Raw genomic sequence first — 19,298 nt, 5'->3', positions numbered from 1 at the left:
TGCAGATATCAAAACAAAACAAAACAAAATTAAAAACAAAAAGTCTGACAGGTGAAGTTTGGGAAGTAGGACACATTATTGCTCAATGTCTGTCAGGCTCACGAAGGGTTCATTGCACATGGTGTTACAAGATGTTTCTCCCCCTGATTCCTAGAAGTTGATCTGTCAAAACACAGATGTTGCATTAGGCGGCTTTGCCATTTATAGGGCAGCTTGGCACCTTCTGTTAAAGACTTGAGGCCATTTGGGGAGTCTTTGGAAAGGAGAGGATGGGGAACTGAGATGTGCTTGAAGCTGAGATTCTGTGCTGTTGAATCATGTTGGAAATTGTTAACTTTGTTCTTTGAAAATGTGTGTATTGCTTTTCTTCCCTTCACTCCATCCCTTAAAAAACATCTTTGCTCTAGTTTAAGTTGTTTCTTCATGTTCTTGCTGTGGGCGTAATGATATGTTTGAGAATTTTGAAATTCAAACCATGAAACAAAATACTCTGTGGCTAAACCACAGTGCCAATAGGATAGTGAGGATATTACCAACTAAACAACCACATATACCAGTAGTCACTTTCTGATTGTACCTTGTTCCGCCATCTCTAGATTCCAACTTACAGTTGGAATAGTAAACACAAATAAACAATACAGAGGAAAGATCCTGAGGAAGCAATTGATGCATTCTTGGTAATTGTGTCCCAATAAGCAGGGCTATTCTTGGGAAAGATTACAGAAAGGACAATGCCTCTTTGGGGCCAGCAGACTTCTGCATGCCTCTCTTCTCCACTTCTTCCCCTTCGAGTGATGAGATCAGAAGAGTTCTTCAATTCTGGCATCCCAGAGTCTTTCCCCCTGCCGCACCCTTCCCACTAGTCTCTCCCAACCCCATTCCAAAATTACCATGAGTATCCCACCTCATTGCCCACGTCCCCCCTCCCCCCATCCCTGCCTTCCAGCCCTCAGTACATGGCTGACCCACACTGGGTATCAGGACAGGGTAATTGAGTAAGTAAATTTACTTTAAGTCATGAATGACTGAAGATATTTACCTCTTAAATGAGGTGCTTTTAACCCAAGTGAATCTGTAATTGGTGGAATTTTAGGCAGTAACAAAGAGAAGTAAAAGTGAAGACTTTCACACAGGGACAGAGAGAAGGGGGTGAAGGAAATCTGGGGACGTTTTTGATAACACCCACTTAGGCCACAACACAGTCAACCTACTTAAAAGGAGTTCTAGAATCTCCTCCTCATCTGGGACAGAGTAGAGAAGAAAATAGGGAGAAGCTGTTCTCCTAAAATCATGAGCTACCTGCCTTTTGCCTTGGATTTTGCTTCCTACCTCCCTCAATTGTGTCAGCAATCATGGACATCTCTGGATTATGTCGTTTCTCAATCCAGCATAGGTTTATAATTGTATGGACTGTGATAAAGGAAACACATATCCCAAGATACATTTTTCTAGAAGGTGTTCTTCTAATAAGATCTTGGACCAATATGTTCACAAGGATCTAGTTGTATAGGCAGAGTTTTAAAATAAGCAAACCCAGGGGCGCCTGGGTGGCGCAGTCGGTTAAGCGTCCGACTTCAGCCAGGTCACGATCTCGCGGTCCGTGAGTTCGAGCCCCGCGTCGGGCTCTGGGCTGATGGCTCGGAGCCTGGAGCCTGTTTCCGATTCTGTGTCTCCCTCTCTCTCTGCCCCTCCCCCGTTCATGCTCTGTCTCTAACTGTCCCAAAAATAAATAAATGTTGAAAAAAAAATTAAAAAAAAAAAATAAGCAAACCCAGGACAAGATTAGTAAAAAGTGACAGTGACAGTGATATATCCACGGGGCTCTAATTCTCTGGTCCCTCGGGTCATCCTGATAAGAAGACACCATTAGAGGGTATAGGTTCTTTTTTTTTTTTTTTTAATTTTTAAGTTTATTTATTTACTTAGAGAGAGACAGAGACAGCGTGAGCAGAAGAGGGGAAGAGAGAAAGGGAGAGAGAGAATCCCAAGCAGGTTCTGCACCATCAGCACAGAGCCCAATTGGGGTGAATCTCACCCCATGATTTTGAACTCACAAAACCATGAGATCATGACCTGAGCTGAAAACAAGAGTCAGACGCTTAACCAACTGAGCCACCCAGGCGCCCCAGAAGGTAAATGTTCTTTAAGTTAAGCCTGACAAAATTCGTCTTGTGTTAAATAACAAAAATGGGTAAGGAATGACAGCACTGAACAAAACAGGGAACGAAGAGTTTTTCCTATTGACTATTCCTCTTATAATATAAGCACATAGGAACTCCGTATCTTTGTTTTTCCACAAAAATAAAATTCTGTGCTTGTGTTGTCTGCAATAGCAAAAGATTGGGAAACAAATCTAATGTCCATCAATAGGGAACTTGTTAAATAAACAATGCTACATCTACACCATAAGGTACTAGGCAGCTACCAAAAAGGACAAGGAAAGTCTATTTGCTGGCACAGGATTATCTTCCATAGAGACTGAACATATGAAGAAAGGGGAACATAAGAATGCACTATTCCCGTTATTCATTGATTTGCGTAAGTACATAACAATTGGATGGTTTCTTGTACAGAATGGGAAGGGGAGTAAGATAAACAGGAATAAGAGTGTGAGACAGATTCTTCACCATTTTATATTGTTTGGATTTTTGAGCCATAAAAATGGGTTATCGACTCAAAAGCTTTTGTGATTAGAATTCGAAATTTTTTCAGAGAGCTTTGTTGAGCATTTAATATATTATTCTTCAGTGAAACAGGTTGGATTTGGGACTCCATCGGATGGAGAAGAAAATGGAGCCTCAAAATGATTTGGGTAAGATTCTACCTGTGCCATTCTTTGATCCTGGGCAGGTTGCTGACCCTTCCCAAGCCTATCTGTAAAACGGGAATAACAACAGAATGGAAATGATGGAGGTTGACTTGCAAGTGAGGAGTCAGTACAACTTAGCCACTATCACATAGCTGGTCAGTGGCTGAGACACTAACCCAGGTCTCCTGACTCCTAGTCCAGTTCGTGTCTCATCAGAAGCTACATAGGAAAGTGGACGCTCTTTGCTGTTCAAATACTTAGTGATTTCTTGGAAGGAAGTCATCATCTTTTTTTTTTTTTTTAATGTTTATTTATTTATTTTGAGAGAGACAGAGAGAGCGCAAGTGGGAGAGAGGGGCAGACAGAGAGAGAGAATCTTGAGCAGGCTCAGCGTGGTCAGAGCAGAGCCTGTCCCGGGGCTCGAACTCATGAAACTGTGAGAAAATGACCTGAGCCCAAATCAAGAGTCGATGCTTAATGAACTGAACCACGCAGGCGCCCCAAGAAGGCATCTTCTAAGAGGTAAGAACAACTTGGTACTAATAAAAGAAAAGCCTTTGAAATGAATAGATTTTCCCTCTAAAAGTTGTTCTGTCATTTGTTCATCATGTCACTTTACAACTTAGCATTAATGGATGAATTAATATATGTTTGAGGTTTGATTTAAAATAATATAGGTTGGGGTGCCTGAGTTAAGCGACTGACCCTTGGTTTTGGCTCAGGTCATGATCTTGCAGTTCACGGGTTCTAGCCTTGTGTTTGGCTCTGTGCTGGCAGTCTTCCCCACCAAGGAGTCAAGCATGTGAATGAAGCTCTTCTGGACCTGCCAACCCACCCCAGTGACAGGCTCGGTGCATACTACCGAATGATGTAGTCGTTGCACCAAATGGCATAAGAACTGTCCAGTCAAAACCGTACCCAAATTCCTATTACACAGGAAGTGAGCACAGTAAAATGATAGCTGTTTTAAGCCCTGAAGTCTTGGGGTTATTTGTTACACGACACTAGACAATAACCAGAACACACACACACACACACACTTTAAAAATTAAGTGCAGGAAGGCACCTGGGTGGGTCAGTCAGTTAAGCATACGACTCTTGGTTTCGGCTCAGGTCATGATCTCATGGTAATGAGATTGAGTTCTGCACTGGGTGTGGGGCCTGCTTAAAATTCTCTTTCTCCCTCTCTCTCTCTGCCCCCTCCCCGCTTGTACACAATTTCTCTCTCTCTCTCTCTCTCTCAAAAACAACAAACAAACAAAACAAATGAAAATAAAATTAAGTGCAGGACATTTAAACATCTGGTTACTTAAAATGTTGCAGCATGACCGAACTAAAGTATAAAATGGTAAAGAGCTTGGTTGTTAGTGTAACAAAAACATTTAAGTATTTGATATCCAAGACAGCATTTTGAAGGCAGAGTGGGTCTTTTTAGTAAGTAAGTTGTAATAAGTTGTGAAAGAGTCATTTTAGAGTCTGGGTAGTTCTGCTGGTCTTCATTTGGCACCAATTTTGTTGACAAAACTATTGAAGGGCAAAGGGTGTCAAATCGCTTCAGAAAAAAGAATAGGTTACAAATAGATGCAGTCGTATCAAAACTGAACATGGTTTGGCGGCCGCTTTTCATAGCTTTCTATGTCTCCTTTCATCTGGCCACTCACCATATTTCATCAACTAGACATAATACTAATTGTAGTTTTTTGAGCAGCCATTACTTTTTAAATCCAGTTTATTCATTATTTGTGGGTGCAAACTGCACTCATGTTGATGTAAGTGGTGCTCTCACTTAATGGAAAGATCTCCAATTTATTTATATTCATATGTGATGCAGTTAGGAAATCAGCAAGCAATAAAAACAAAAAAGACAGACCTTCATGTGAATGTTGCTGTGCTTTTTAAAGAACCTATCCAGTTCACCAGAATGGGCACGTGTATCATAACCAGCTTTTCGATAAGGCCCCTCCCACTCATCCCATCTGGAATAGCAACGCTTGTGACTCCACCACCTTGCTCTGCCTTATTTCTCTTCATTGTAATTATGAGGGCATACATTTCACATTTACTGGTTTCCTGTCTTCTTCTCTGTCACAAAAATGTGAGCTCCTCAGAAACAAGACCTTTGGCCTCTTTGGGCCAAAACTATTGACTGATACCTGGTAAATGCATAATAAATACTTATTAAGAGGATGGGGATTTTTAGCCAAGTTATTTAAGGATAGGAAATCACCTTAAATGTATCAGAATATGGGAACAGTTAACTAAGTTATAGTATATCTCTGGGAGAGGGTGGTATGCAAATTATGATGTGATGCTACCTTTCAAAAGCAGCACATGGTGATGGTAGTTGGGGGGGGGGGACACTAAAATTATGCCAGATACCTCTAGGTCTATAGGAGAACACCAGCCTCCTGACACATACTTTCCTTTTTATGGGAAGAATTATTTAGTAGTCCTTAACTTGTTCTGAAATGTAAGAAGGCAGTCGGGCGGCTGTTGCCTGAGGGAAGGACAGTACGTTTTGTGTGACTGAGCCCAGGTATCTCTCTCAGTGCCTCTTAGTGCAAATCGTTCCAGGAAGGAGGTGCTCTCATTTGCCCAAGGAGCCCAGGGGTCTTCTGAAGGGAAACTGACAGGACTCCAATAACTTATCCCTGAAACTCAACATTAGAGAAATCTTTTGGGGGTAGATTGCGAGGGCCCTAACCTGAGGCTCATGGTCAGGTTAAGGCAAAGGGTCTTTAATGAAATGAAATCACCTTGAGTGTGGAAAGAAGTAGGACTGGTAGTGTGTTGTGTACTGTGTGAACAAGTGCCAGTGATCACTCTAGGCCCATAAGTATGAAAACAGGAGTCTATGCTCGGGCAGTTCCTTAGGAGACAGGCATGTGCTCAGGAAGTGGCTGTGTGAACACTGATCTTACAAAATGGGGCCGTCTGGTGGCTAACTCTTAGGTCAAACTTCACACTGTGAAGTGGCTAAATCCAGACCATAGGCTCCATGATTCTCGGGAGACTGGATTACCCTCCCTGGGTCCTGGATGATATCAGAAACATCCTGCCCTACCCCAGAAAGTAAGCAGACATTCCTAGGGGGAAGTATGGAGGGAAACTACGTTGGACTTGGTAAGAGGAGACTCAAATATTTTGTTTTGGGCTACCACAGGATGAGGGACCATAATGCATCTTACATGGGACAGCCATATATCTTCATCACATGCCGTGTGGGGGATGAATGGTGTCCCCCAAATATTCAAGTCCATATGAAACCTCGGAATATGACTTTGTTTGAAAATAAGGTATTTGCAGATGGAATTAGTTAAGATGTGGTCATAGTGGACTAAGCTGGGCCTTCAATCCAGTGACTGGTGTCCTTGCACAAAGGCCATGTGGGCATACAGAGACACAGACACACAGGGCAAGAGGCCACATGAAGACAGAGGCAGAGGCCAGAGTGATGCTGCCACAAGTTAGGAAGCCAGGGACCGCTGGTCACCACCAGAAGCTGGAAGAATCAAGGAAGGACCTTTTCCCAGGCTCTTCAAAAGGGAGCGTGGTCCTGCCAATATTTTGATTTCAGGCTTCTAGCCTCCAGAACTGGGAGAATAAATTTCTTTTTTTTGAAGACACCCAGTTTGTGGTACTTTGGTTTTGGCAGTCCCAGGAAACTAATACACATGCATTTATAGAATGATCTGAATATTGAAAAGACGATAGATACATACATACATACATACATAGATGATAGGCCTATCTACCTACATGTGTGTGCGTAAGAGAAAGCATATAGAAAAGTGGCATATTGCATGCAAGAGCACATGGCAAAATGTGAGTGGTGGTGACTTTTAGTGGAAGGAGAATGAATGACTTTCATTTCCTTCTCTTTTTCATTTTCAAGGTTTCTATAACCAGTGATTATTATTTTAATAATCAGAACTAAGTGAAATGCACACCTGATGGATGCTTCCGACAGACTAACACCCAGATCTGTAAGTCAGATGGTTTTAAATCCCATTTTAAAAAGTACTTGTATTAGCATTTAACCAATACTGTCCACTAAAGGTATTTGTTTTTCTAAGCACAGCTGTAGTTTGCATTTATTTATTTATTAATTTATTATTTCTTTGCTTAGTTCTCAGTGAAAAGATAATCCTCTTCAAGTGACGGTACGTTCGAGTCTGACACCGTTTCATGGAGTTTTAAACATTCTCAATTGTCCCTTCCAACCACGTCGATGTTTACAATCAGCTGGCGATTCTCGTCTTCTTCGGAATAAATGAAAGCATCTCAGTAATGACAATAGCCAGGCTTACTATGCGCTGGATACCATTCTAAGCGCTCTACACATATCAGCCTACGCTACCACCCCCTTCTGTCTCCCAAACGTACAGTTTGGATAATTAGTTATGTGGCTACCCTGCCTAGGAGGTCCTATTATTATCTCCTGTTTCACAAATGATGGAACCAAGGCTCAGAGAAATTAAGTGACCTGCCCAGGTTCACTGCCCAGGAGGTAAGTGACTGAGCTGGACTTTGAGCCCAAGCTCCAGAATCCATACTCTTCCAAGTGCTATCCCATACTGCCTTGCATGGAGTCTGGTAGGAGAACATGGAAGAGTATAGATACTACAGGTGAAATAGAACTTTTTTCCTAAATACTTACTTAGCAGGTTCTTTAAGTGTTATTGAAAATCTATTTCATATCCTACAAATAAACATGATAGATAGTAAAATGGATTCAATGTGTTCCCCTAAAGACCTGGAAAATGAGTCTGGAATTGTTCTTACATAACGGCACAGCAATTAGGCAAGGACATGGTCAGAAAATCAAAAGGCTGCAGAGACTGACTGACCACAGGGCACACAGATCAAACCAGCCTCTGATAGGAGACTCTCCTGCCTTCCATTTACCCTTAGGATCAAGCCTAATCGTCCTCACCCGGACTCCAACCGTGTCCACCTTTGTAGTCTTACAGGTTTTCTTTCTGCTTCTGGAACACTTCATCCTTTTGCTCCATTAGAGTATTTCTCTGCACATACTCTTCCCTCCGTCTGAAAAGTCCTTCCTTCTCCATTGCCTTTGCCAAGAGAATTCAAGAATTAAATTTCACTTCTCAGAGAAGTGTTTCCTGACCTCTCCACCCGAGGGACCCTCTCTGTCGCACACTCCAAGGGCTCATTCTGCTCGCTTTCATAACACTCACAGCTCTCTACCAACCTCTGTCTTCATTATGCTGGAGGGGTCCTTATGCAGCTCGCCCAGTGCTGCACCCCGAGCATCAGCACACATCTGGAAATATTTGTGTACTGAGTTCCTGACTGCCAGATAGACTAAGGGAAAGAGAAGATTCGTTCCCCGCCACACACACACATACACTTTGGGTTTGAGACGTTTACAATTAATGAAAGCTATAAACAAGAATATATCAGTCATAGTACTGCAAAATTAACAAAATAGGGGTAATGCTGTGGCTGAAGCTGTACAATTTAGTTATCCAGAAAAGCAAATGGTTAAATTCTTTAAATAGGATTTTAAGAAGATGTCTGTATTAGTTATAGTATGTTTGATTTTATTTTATTTATTTTGTTTTTTTAATGTTTATTTTTGAGAGAGAGAGAGAGAGAGAGAGCAAGCAGGGGAGGAACAGAGAAAGGAGACACAGAATCCAAAGCAGCCTCCAGGCTCCGAGCTGTCAGCATGGAGCCTGATGCAGGGCTCGAACCCACAAACCGTGAGATCATAACCTGAGCTTAAGTCGGACACTTAACCGACTGAGACACCCAGGTACCCTAGTTATAGTATGTTTTAATTTGCACATAAGAATTCACATTTTTTATGTCTCATATTTCGCAGAAAGATCCAGAGCCCATCTAACACCAGGATATGATCCCCATCAGGAAGACACAAGAAGAGCTCAAATTAATGAATGATTATCTTTCATAGTGGCTAATTGTTTTTCCCTTCCGGAGGTATTAGTCACGACATATATAAATATCAATTATAGCTCTTTCTACAGGGAGAGGTCATTAAAAAAGCAAGCAAATTAATTTTTTAATGGCATTTATAAATTCTTTTATTAGTTCCTATAACTCAGAGATCAGCTGCCTGGTTACTCCCTAGGTGTCCCAGAGTTATGGGGGGTCACTCTTCTACATGATATTTAAACAAAAGCTGTCAACTATACAGCATATCAGAGGGTGATAGGTTGATAAATGCTGGGGAGAAAAGTTAGTAGGAAAGAGAATAGGAAGTGAGGGAACATTGAGATGTTAGGGTGGGCAAAAAAACCCAAAACAAACAAACAAACAAACAAACAAAAAACAAGCCTCACCAAGAGGATGGCTTTTGAGAAAAGATTTGAAGTTAATGAAAATGGGGTGGAGGTAGGACAGAGAGGGCACGAGCTTTCCAGGATAAGGGAACAAGTACAAAGGCCCTGGGGCAGAAGCATGCCTGGTGAGTTCAGGAACTGCACGGAGGCTGATCTAGCTGGAGTGGAACCAACAAAGAGAAAAGAAGCAAAAGATGAAGTCTGAAATATTTGGGGGTAGGAAATGGGAGGAGGAGGCCTTGTAAGGCTGTTGTAAGGTCTTGGTTTTTATTTAAAGAAGAGGAGAAGTCATCAGAGGGTGTGACAAGAAGTGTGGTGTCATCTGACTGTTTCTTGAGTACAGACTGAAGTGTCAGGGGTCATCAACCTGGACTCAAGTTTGGAAAAGCAGGTGAGAGGCCTAGACCAGGGACGTGGCAGTGGCTGATGAGAAATGGACAGATTATAGTTACGGCTGCTTCTCTAATTACAGTTGACCCTTAACGTGAGTTTGAACTGCACAGATCCATTGATATGCAGATCTTTTCCAATACAGTACAGTACTGCGGATGTATTTTCTCTTATGATTTTCTTATATCATTTTCTTTTCTCTAGCTTACTTTACTTATTTACATTTATTAATTTTTTATTTACATACAGAATATGTGTTAATTGACTATTTACGTTATCAGTAAGGTTTCAAAGTCCATAGTAGGCGATTAGTAGTCACGTTTTGGGGGAGTCAAAAGTTCTATGCTGATTTTCAACCATGCAGGGGGTCAGGAGCCCTAACTCCCATGTTGTTCATGGGCCAGTTGTACTTCCCTTTAAATATCGATACACATAACCTCATTTTCTTCCAGGAAGCTTGTATCACCAAAAATTTAGGGAGCACTCATTTCTCCATACCTTCACCAATAACGAATTAATGTACTGCTTATAATTAAAAACAAAAGGTAACTCAAATTATTTTTATTAAAAAAATTTTTTTAAGGTTTATTTATTTTTGAGAGAGAGAGATAGACATAGAGTATGAGCAGGGGAGGGGCAGAGAGAGAGGAGACACAGAATCCAAAGCAGTCTCCGGGCTCCAAGCTGTAGGACAGAGCCTGACACAGGACTTGAACCCCCAAACCACAAGATCATGACCTGAGCCGAAGTCGGGCGCCCGACCGACTGAGCCTGCCAGGCACCCCCAATTATTTCTATTTGAAGGGAATCAATCATTCCCTGACATGACTGGACCGTAGTCATGCCTTGGTAGACGGCAAAGGTTGTGAGCTCTAATCTGTCACCATGTACTATCCTCACACTCAGTTGGAGAGAAAGTGCTTCTGGCTGTGATGAGGATGCCGTGAGGGCAGCCAGCCACGCCAACCTGACTGCGGGCTGCAAACTCACCTTTGGCCTCCCAAACCACGTTAGAAAGTCACCAGGTCGAATCACACAACAGAAGTGGTTGACTACTCTGGACATCCCACTTCCCTTGCCACCCGCCCCCCCCCACCCCAGTGAGAGGAGTGTAACTTTTTGTGGATTTGCTGTTATCGTGCTGTTGTTGAAGAATATAAGAGGAAATAATTCACAGTGCTTTTCTTAGGCTCCGTGTTTCAAGGACCTGTTGAATCTTCTGCATTACAGGCCACAGAGGCGACTGACAAGCTAGTGCTTAGCAACTGCCCTTCTGCCCTTAATTTCTGTGTCTGCCCCCATCCACTGCAGTGGGTGTGTGCACTGCAATTTCATTTCTTATTCCATTCTGCTGAGATAATTGCACATTCGGGGGAAAGGCATCTAAAATACCGAGGAGAAAACAAGACAAGGGAAAGGTGACTTCTTAGAGTACTTTTGTTAATTTAAGTCTTTATTTTGGTTTGTGCTCTCTGGCGTCTTATTTTCTGTATTTATTCCTCAGGGTTGGAGTAATTGCTTTTCTGGTCTCTCTTATTTGGGTGGCCACAATTGGCTTAGTAGTTCTATTATAACGCCTCAAAGGTTTCTTCTGTTCCAACAGATTTGGTTCTTTCGTGCTGTTTATCCTTATTGCCGTTCGTTGCATCTCTGTCCCCTTTTCAAATTTTCTACCATTTGTACACAGGTTTCTTTCTGCATCTGGATCTGCTCGCTGAGATATCTGTGTTCTGCAAACAAATGGCAAAGAGGCTGACGCTGTAAACTGTCGCCTTCTTGTGCTTGCATTTCTGTGACAGTTTGGACTATGAACTAATTTTCTAGTGTTTGGCAGCACGCCAGGATTGTTGAGGCATCCACTCCCCCCCCCCCCCCCCACACACACACAAGGAGATTTTCTTAAAGAGCTGCGATTAAATCTCGCACAGCTCCCTTTCCTCTGCCTCTTATCTCTGGCTGGCTCCCTCCTGCTTTCGTGGGGGGGGAGTTTGGGTTTTAAATGAGAAATAATTATTTTCTAGGTTAGATTTTCCAAGGTTGTCATTCAACTGGGGTTGTTATCCTCTTCAAAAGGCAGTTTCTTATTTTGGAACTGAGAAAAGAGAAGGGGAATTCCACAAAAAAACAACGGTGAAAAAAGTGAGGTTTAAAACACATGCCCATCCATATATTCACTTACATTTAGAAATGTTCACACAGTGTCATCAAATCACTGTCCCATTTTTAGATAGTAGAGCCTGATGGTCAATTAGTCTTCCTTGTTGCTTTGTTTGAGTCTGTCTTTGAAGCCTGGTTCTATGGGAGCGGTTGTCAAGGCAACCTGGACCACCAGGCTGGTCTCCTGAGTTCATCCTGCCAGTCCCCAACTCCCGGAGAATGGCTGTGTGATGGGGGCTTTGTTCCACACCTTATTATAGCTTTACCTTGATTAAAATGAATAATCGCTTGGTAATTGGGGGAAATGTTTTACATCTTGCGATGAGGTGTAGGAAAAATGATACCATCATTTTGTTCACCACCTGGGTTTTAAATCATGTGCCACCTAACAGTTCAGTAAGATTGTGTACAATTTGTCACCCCCAGAGACTTTTGTATGTGGATTTAAAATGATGTCCGAATGAAAGTCTGAGTCAGGAACACTACCCAGATTTTCAACTCTGCAAAGAGGAAAATTGTGGTCTAAATATTATTCATAGTCTCCATTTCTCTACTGATGTCAATGTAAGACTCAAGGAATAAGAGAATCCTCACCCTGTCTGTATAAAATTTTAAATGTTTCTTTCGGGACAGTTTTTAGAATTTTCTTCCCTTAAGCCATTGTCTTCTAATGTAAGGGTTTTAAAACAGACAATTTCTCATTTGTTTTGTTTAGGGAAAATCCGTAATACTCCATCATTTGACTCTATTCTGAACTTAGTTATTCCCTAAAGTCATCTTTTAAATGGAACAAGGAACTTGGAAAAATATTTTTGTTTCCTATATAGTAAGAAATTAGTAAATCAGCTTTCCTAGCTCAGCAACTTTGAACTAACAAAATTATTTGGGAGCATGCAGAGATGAATATGATTCAGTCCCTGCCCTCAAAAGGCTTGTAGTCTATGGGGTACCTGGCTGGATCAATCAGTAGAGGGGGTCAGTGACTTTTGATTTTGGGATTGTGAGTTCAAGTCCCACACTGGGCATAGAACTTACAAAAAAAAATCTTTATGGTCTACTGGAGGAGACAAAAATTTGTATTTATTCATTCAATAAATATTTATTGAGCATTTATTATGTACCAAGAATTATGCTAAGTCTTAGATTGAATGTTCAAAAACAAGATATTCGTGATCCCTGCTCTCATGATATTTACATGATAGTTGGGAAGAAGTAATTATAATACAAATTAAAATAAGCAGCAGTGGGGCGCCTGGGTGGCGCAGTCGGTTAAGCGTCCGACTTCAGCCAGGTCACGATCTCGCGGTCCGGGAGTTCGAGCCCCGCGTCAGGCTCTGGGCTGATGGCTCCGAGCCTGGAGCCTGTTTCCGATTCTGTGTCTCCCTCTCTCTCTGCCCCTCCCCCGTTCATGCTCTGTCTCTCTCTGTCCCAAAAATAAATAAAAAACGTTGAAAAATAAAATAAAATAAAATAAGCAGCAGTACAAGAAAGAGTTCAGAGAGAATCTGGTGTGGCAGGTTTTAAAGAATGAATGGGAGAGGGCTAGATTTGCAAGGAAGCTAGGCATGCTGTTGATGGACCGCCTAGTATATGAAAGGAACGGGGTGTTTGAGGAATTAGGCGTTTGTATTGCTAGATGATAACACTGCAGGCAAAGAGGGGTGGGGGTGGGGTCTCATATGCAGTAATAAAGGGTTTGTGTCCTTCTTGCAGCAGATGAAAGCCACTGAAAGATTTTGATCCTAGGAACAACATAAGTGACTGAGAGCAGCATGAAGGATGAATCGGAGATGCAGGAGTGGAGGTGGACAGACCAACGAGAGGGTGCTAGTGGCAAGCCTGATGGAGGACAGGATGCTCAGGACTCCGTAGAGATGTTTATCAGGTAGAATTGTGGAGATCTGACCGATACCCTGCAGGCACGGGGAGAGGTGGAGTGGACTTCGAGTCCCAAGCAGTAGAGAACAGATTCTGGAGGGAGGGACACACGGTCATCCATGAGAGATGTGGAGCACGAGCTGCCTGAGGGGAAGCGAGGCAGGGCTAGCCAGCCGCCGAGCCTGGGGTGCGGGGCTCTGAGATACTCACATCCCACTGTCATCTTCACTCTTCCGTCTTGGTGCTGGGTCTCTGCTTCACAATCCTCACTCTCAACTCTCCCAGGCCCGCTGCCATGATCTGCTAACAGGGCTTGTCCGGGCCTCAGCTCCAGTCCCTCCTCCCCGAAACTCCCTGCTGTCCCCAGTGTCACACAACTGAGATGTGAATCTGTCAGGTCCTGATTAATTCCTTAAATGACATTGGATGTCGTCTCCTGATTCATTCCTTTCGGAGGCCCACACCTAGCTGCTGTGATAAAGGCCAAGCTTTCAGCATAGCCCACGAGTCCTCTGTAAGTGGTCTTGCCCACGTCACAAAACATCCCTGGTTCACACATTTTGTTGACACGCCAGCCGCACCAACCCCCACTGCACTGTTTTGTGCTCCTGCTGTTACTTCTTACCTGGGGGGTTGAAGAAATAGGAGCAAATGGGCTAATCGTGAGGCCAGGATCTGGAGGAAAGAGAAAGCAAGCAGTCAAGGACGCAGGAAGAAAGGTCTGCAGAGAGCCAATGCTGGCATTTTAGGGGGCCTGTCGATTATAGGGGATTTGGACAAATGTATTGAGAGGATGGAAGTTGGATGCAGAAGGAACGTTTGCTCTGGGCCATTTCTGCCAGACACAAGATCCCTCTGAGGGGCAATTTTGGCTCAGGGACTTTCCCATGACCTGACCTGGATTCTCTCAGAATGATGTTGCAGTCGGAAGCTCTTTCGTCTCAACCCTTCCTGCTCTCCTTTCACAGATGTCAGACCTGTGTCCTGGTTGGAAGCTTCTCCCCCATTATTCCTGCTCCCTCCCCCGCTTTATCTTCACAGGCATTTCTCTCCGTCAACCTCCCATATACCTAATTCCATTTTGGTGTCTTGCTCTTGGAGGACCCAAAAGAAGATGAAGAGATAACCACACACCTAAGGATTGGGAGGCGAGGGCCACTGGTAGAGAACTACTGAGCTTCATTTATTACACAAAAAGATCCAGTCACTGAGATGATAGGAATGAATCTTAGCATTTTGGAAGTTTCTTGAAGAATATTTGGAAGAATATTACAGCCATACTTCCCCTCCCACTGTTTCTTTCCCTCTCCTAAAAATGCTGCGTGAACAATAGGACCACACTTTCTGAATCCCGAAGGAAAGATACAGTGTGATCATAAGTGTATTTTTGTCAAGAGGCCGAAATTCTTGAAATTAGAACAGTCGTCAAAAATGTAGCCTCGATGTTCAGGTTCTCCATGACATTTGCTTTTTATAAGGAAGTTAATTTTGTTTTTGAGATTTTGTGGCACTCATCCTATCTTAAGAGAATTAGAAAATGTGTACAGAGCTGCAAGTATAGGAATTACTAACCAAGATGTCTCCCAAAAGTCCCCTGTCCCAACCTAGGCAATTCAGAATCATCCTGTCTGCCGAAAACCCCCACTTCTTAATCTGTACAGCACAGATTGGCCCGAAACAGCCAAATAGCCCAGTTCCCAGTTAGTAACAAGTTTAAGTTCCAAGGTTTATGAAAAGACTTAGGGCCTTTCTTAAATTTTTTTAAACATTTATGCATTTTTGAGAGATGGAGAGAGACAGAGTGTGAGTGGGGGAGGGGCAGAGAGAGAGGGAGACGCAGAATCGGAAACAGGCTCCAGGCTCTGAGCTGTCAGCACAGAGTCTGATGCAGGGCTCGAACCCACAGACTGCGGCGATATCATGACCTGAGCTGAAGTCAGATGCTTCACCGAATGAGCCACGCAGGCGCCCCGACTTAAAGTCTTTCTGATGCTATTTTTGTCTCACTGCTTCAGTGACTTTGGATGTTTTCTTCCAATTGATTAAGATTAAATGCATTTTTCTAAAGTTCTGTTGAGAAAAGCCAGGGACCTGCACTTATTACAACCACTGCTTGTTCCCTATAGTCCTATCTTTCAAAAATAACAAACATAAAAAAAAAATTAAATAGGCCTGTGTTAGTTGGATTTCCCGGAAAGCAGATGCTGGGGCAAGAGTTAGGGGTGTAGTTGATTTGAAGGGATTATGCCTGTGGAGGATAACAAGGGGGGAAGCAGGAATGAACAGGGAAAGACTTCATTCTCTGATGCAGATTGGATACCTATAAACATTTTTAAAAATTATTGTGTGTATTTATTTTGAGAGAGAGAGAGACACACACAGAGTGTGAGTGGGGGAAAGACAGAGAGAGAGAGGGAGACACAGAATCCGAAGACGCTCCAGGCTCTGAGCCGTTAACATAGAGCCCCACGCGGGGCTCGAAGCCATAAATCCTGAGATCATGACCTGAGCCGAAATGGGACACTCAACCACCTGAGCCACCCAGGCGCCCCTGGATTTGATACCTATAAAAGAAAAGAGGGAAAAAGTACAATTGGGCAGAGGAGACTCAGAGCACGATTCAGATCTGACAGAGTTGTAGCAGGCCCAATGGGGGCTGGGAGCCTGCCAGTTAATAGAGTCTCTCTTTTTGGGCAGAAATAGTGGCAACCATGCACAGTCATGGGCTAGGGTTGTTCAGGAAGAGCATGATAAGCAAACAACCAAGCAACAGGTTCTGAGGTGTAAGGGCCATCAGTTCACCCTGACTTTGTTCAGGTACAGCGAGTTCTTTCTTGAGAGAAGATCTGACAGGTGCATTCCACGGCTGTCTTATGGGTTACTCCCAAAAGCCCAGGTTGAGTGTTGAACAACCACAAGCAATAGAGTAGAGTTGGTCAGAGAGGGGCACCATTACTCTTTTAGCTCCAAGGACACAGACAGGATCATGACTGTCGGTTCAGGGGCATCCAGTCTGCAGGGAGAGAATCTGGAAATAAATACCCAGACCTCCCCTCCTCCCTCCATCCTGCTGGTGCTTCTCATTCTCCATGCCAGCTCACTGATATGATGCATGCCTGACAGCCTCTCTGAGCAGAGAGCAGGGTTGAGGGGCAAATAAAATGCCCCTGAGCATCCAAGGGCAGACAAAGAGGAGGAACGAAGTCTCTAAGGGAGAGAGAATCCAGCCTTGGAGAAGGCATGAGGCAGGGAAAGAGATTGCCTGGCTGTGCTTCTCCCAGCTGTCTGCCTCCCAGAGTCACTGGAGCTTCCGGATTACTCCCCACCCCCTCAGCAGCTCCTCTTGCAAAAGCAAGGGCCTTAGGAACGAGCAAGTAATTTACTGGAAGTTGAGGAAGGGAGGGAGGGAGGGGAGGAGAGAGAAAGGACAGGGAGATGTAGAAGGAGAGGGAGAAGAAGGAGGAGGAGGAGAAGAAGAAGAGGAAGAAGAGGAAGAAGGGAAAAAGAAGAAGAAAGGGGGGGAGAAGGAGGAGGAAGAGAAGGAGGAGGGGGAGGAACAGGGGAAGTAGGAGGAAGAGAAGAAGAATGAAGAGGAGGAGGAGAGATTGAGAGGGAAAGGAGAGGTGGGGGAGGAGAGGGGAGAGAAGAGAGGAGAGAGAGAGATCAAGAGTCCTCATGCACACATATCACACACATGCACACACACTCTGTTCTACTTTTTTAGCTCTCACATCAGAGCTGATGAAAAGACCAGAATCTGAATCCAGTGACACTCCCAGATTACTTATAAATTTGTGTACGCAGTCCACATTCCCCAGTTCTGCCCATCTTTCGGAGGTCTTGGTGCTTTGCAGAGTGACCTGTGGCCATCTGTACACTTGGCCCCTAAGGTCTTTCTTATCACTTCCTACAGAAGCCTCCTCTGTTATCAGCTCACTTTCTCCAGCAGCCTGTAGGCATTTATCTCGTGATGTTATTTCACAGACGTTCACAGCCACAGGAAACATTACTTCTGCTTCCGAGGAGTGGACAATGCTGGGCAAATTACTTTTGGCAACAAGCAGTTAAGATAATTTGTTAATGATTCAAGCCTCAGCCAATGGTATTCAAAACAGGTCTTCTGGAGCTGAACCTGAAGCTGACAGATGGTTTCTCTCCTAACTTAGTTTGACTGAGTGAGACATTTGATTTGGGCTTCTATTAAAGGGAAATAATGTATTCAATTGCTTGATGATGCTTGGCCTATATTCAGTGAAAGAATGTAACTCCTTTTGTCTATAACACTGACCACCTCCCTCTCCCACCCCCCATGTAATATGTCCAAATTCTTAGGTGCAGGCTTAGAACTTACTAAGTCACTTATTTATCTACAACATTTAGAAAAGCTGTGTGAAGGGCGCCTGGGTGACTCAGTTGGTTGAATGTCTGACTCTTGATTTAGGCTCAGGTTATAATCCCAGGGATCAAGCCCCACGATGGGCTCCATGCTGAGTGTGGAGCCTGCTTAAGATTCTCTCTCTCTCCCTCTGCCCCTTTCCCCCACTTCTTGCACATGCTCTTTCTCTCTCAAATAACATTAAAAAATTTAAAAAAATTATTGTGAAAAAATGCCCAAGTGATGTGATTGTACTTGGATAATGGGATGGGAGATGGGGAAGGTTTGATTCCTTACCTTCCAGGTGAACTTGTCTCCTTCTTAAGAGCCAGAAACAAGATCCATCTGTCTCCCCACAGTGCTCCATCCTATGCCTTCCCTATGGTGGAAACTAAGTAAATTCCTGTTGATTATTAAGAAGAAAGGCAAAACATTCTTTGGTGATGTGATGTTAGTTTGAAGGCAGCCCTCTCTGTGGAATCACTTACAGTGCAAAATGAAGAGAAAGACCCAGTTGAGACAAGGCTTACCAACACCTCTTTAAAGATTCTCTCTCCATATGCAGTCAGGGGTCAGCCCCTAACACCGTCTTGGCCTGTTTCCCTTCTTACATGATCTTGTTCTTGTGGCTTCATGGGCAACTCCTCAGAGCAGACGTGCAACTTTCTAACTCTAACCATCTCAGAGTGGCTCTGTGATTGGACAGTCTTCACAAATTTAGGTGCACCTTGTGTCTCCCACCACATGTATTTCTTAAAAGTTGGTGAAGGGGGCGCCTGGGTGGCTCAGTCGGTTAAGTGTCCGACTTCAGCTCAGGTCATGATCTCTCGGTCTGTGAGTACAAGCCCCTCATTGGGCTCTGTGCGGACAGCTCAGAGCCTGGAGCCTGCTTCGGATTCTGTGTCTCCCTCTCTCTCTCTGCCCCTCCCCTGCTGATGCTCTGTCTCTGTCACTCCCAAAAATCAATAAACATGGGAAAAAAAATGTTTTAAGTTAGTGAAGACTTTTAAAAGTTGAGCCATGTTTTCAAAGCCTGCTTATGAAAGGAAATCTGTACCAAATACTTTTGTAAAATTAAGAATTGTCTTGGGGCGCCTGGGTGGCGCAGTCGTTTAAGCGTCCAACTTCAGCCAGGTCACGATCTCGCGGTCCGTGAGTTCGAGCCCCGCGTCAGGCTCTGGGCTGATGGCTCAGAGCCTGGAGCCTGTTTCCGATTCTGTGTCTCCCTCTCTCTCTGCCCCTCCCCCGTTCATGCTCTGTCTCTCTCTGTCCCAAAAATAAATAAACGTTGAAAAAAAATTAAAAAAAAAAAAAAAAAAAAAGAATTGTCTTTTTTTTTTTTTTGACTTTTGTAAGTTTG

General features: G+C 43.6%; 1 protein-coding gene across 2 annotated transcripts in view; it reads right to left on the bottom strand.

The window, feature by feature from the left end:
* Positions 1–11,183: 11,183 nt before the first annotated feature.
* SCD5 (stearoyl-CoA desaturase 5) overlaps positions 11,184–19,298 on the bottom strand; it is a 169,488-nt gene continuing 161,373 nt past the window's right edge. Inside the window, exons 5-6 of one of the 2 annotated variants that reach the window (XM_045473580.1) lie at positions 14,189–14,238; positions 11,184–11,258 (exon numbers count right to left, since the gene is read on the bottom strand). In XM_045473580.1, the coding sequence (XP_045329536.1) occupies positions 11,199–11,258; positions 14,189–14,238 (110 nt within the window). In that variant the 3' untranslated portion in view covers positions 11,184–11,198. Of the gene's footprint in view, positions 11,259–13,545; positions 13,657–14,188; positions 14,239–19,298 lie in introns of those variants that run through there. The other variant, XM_045473579.1, reaches the window with a different exon arrangement.

This window comes from Leopardus geoffroyi, chromosome B1 (assembly GCF_018350155.1).
Source record: "Leopardus geoffroyi isolate Oge1 chromosome B1, O.geoffroyi_Oge1_pat1.0, whole genome shotgun sequence".
Taxonomy (NCBI): Eukaryota; Metazoa; Chordata; class Mammalia; order Carnivora; family Felidae; genus Leopardus; species Leopardus geoffroyi.
This window is presented reverse-complemented; position numbering and strand designations above follow the sequence as displayed.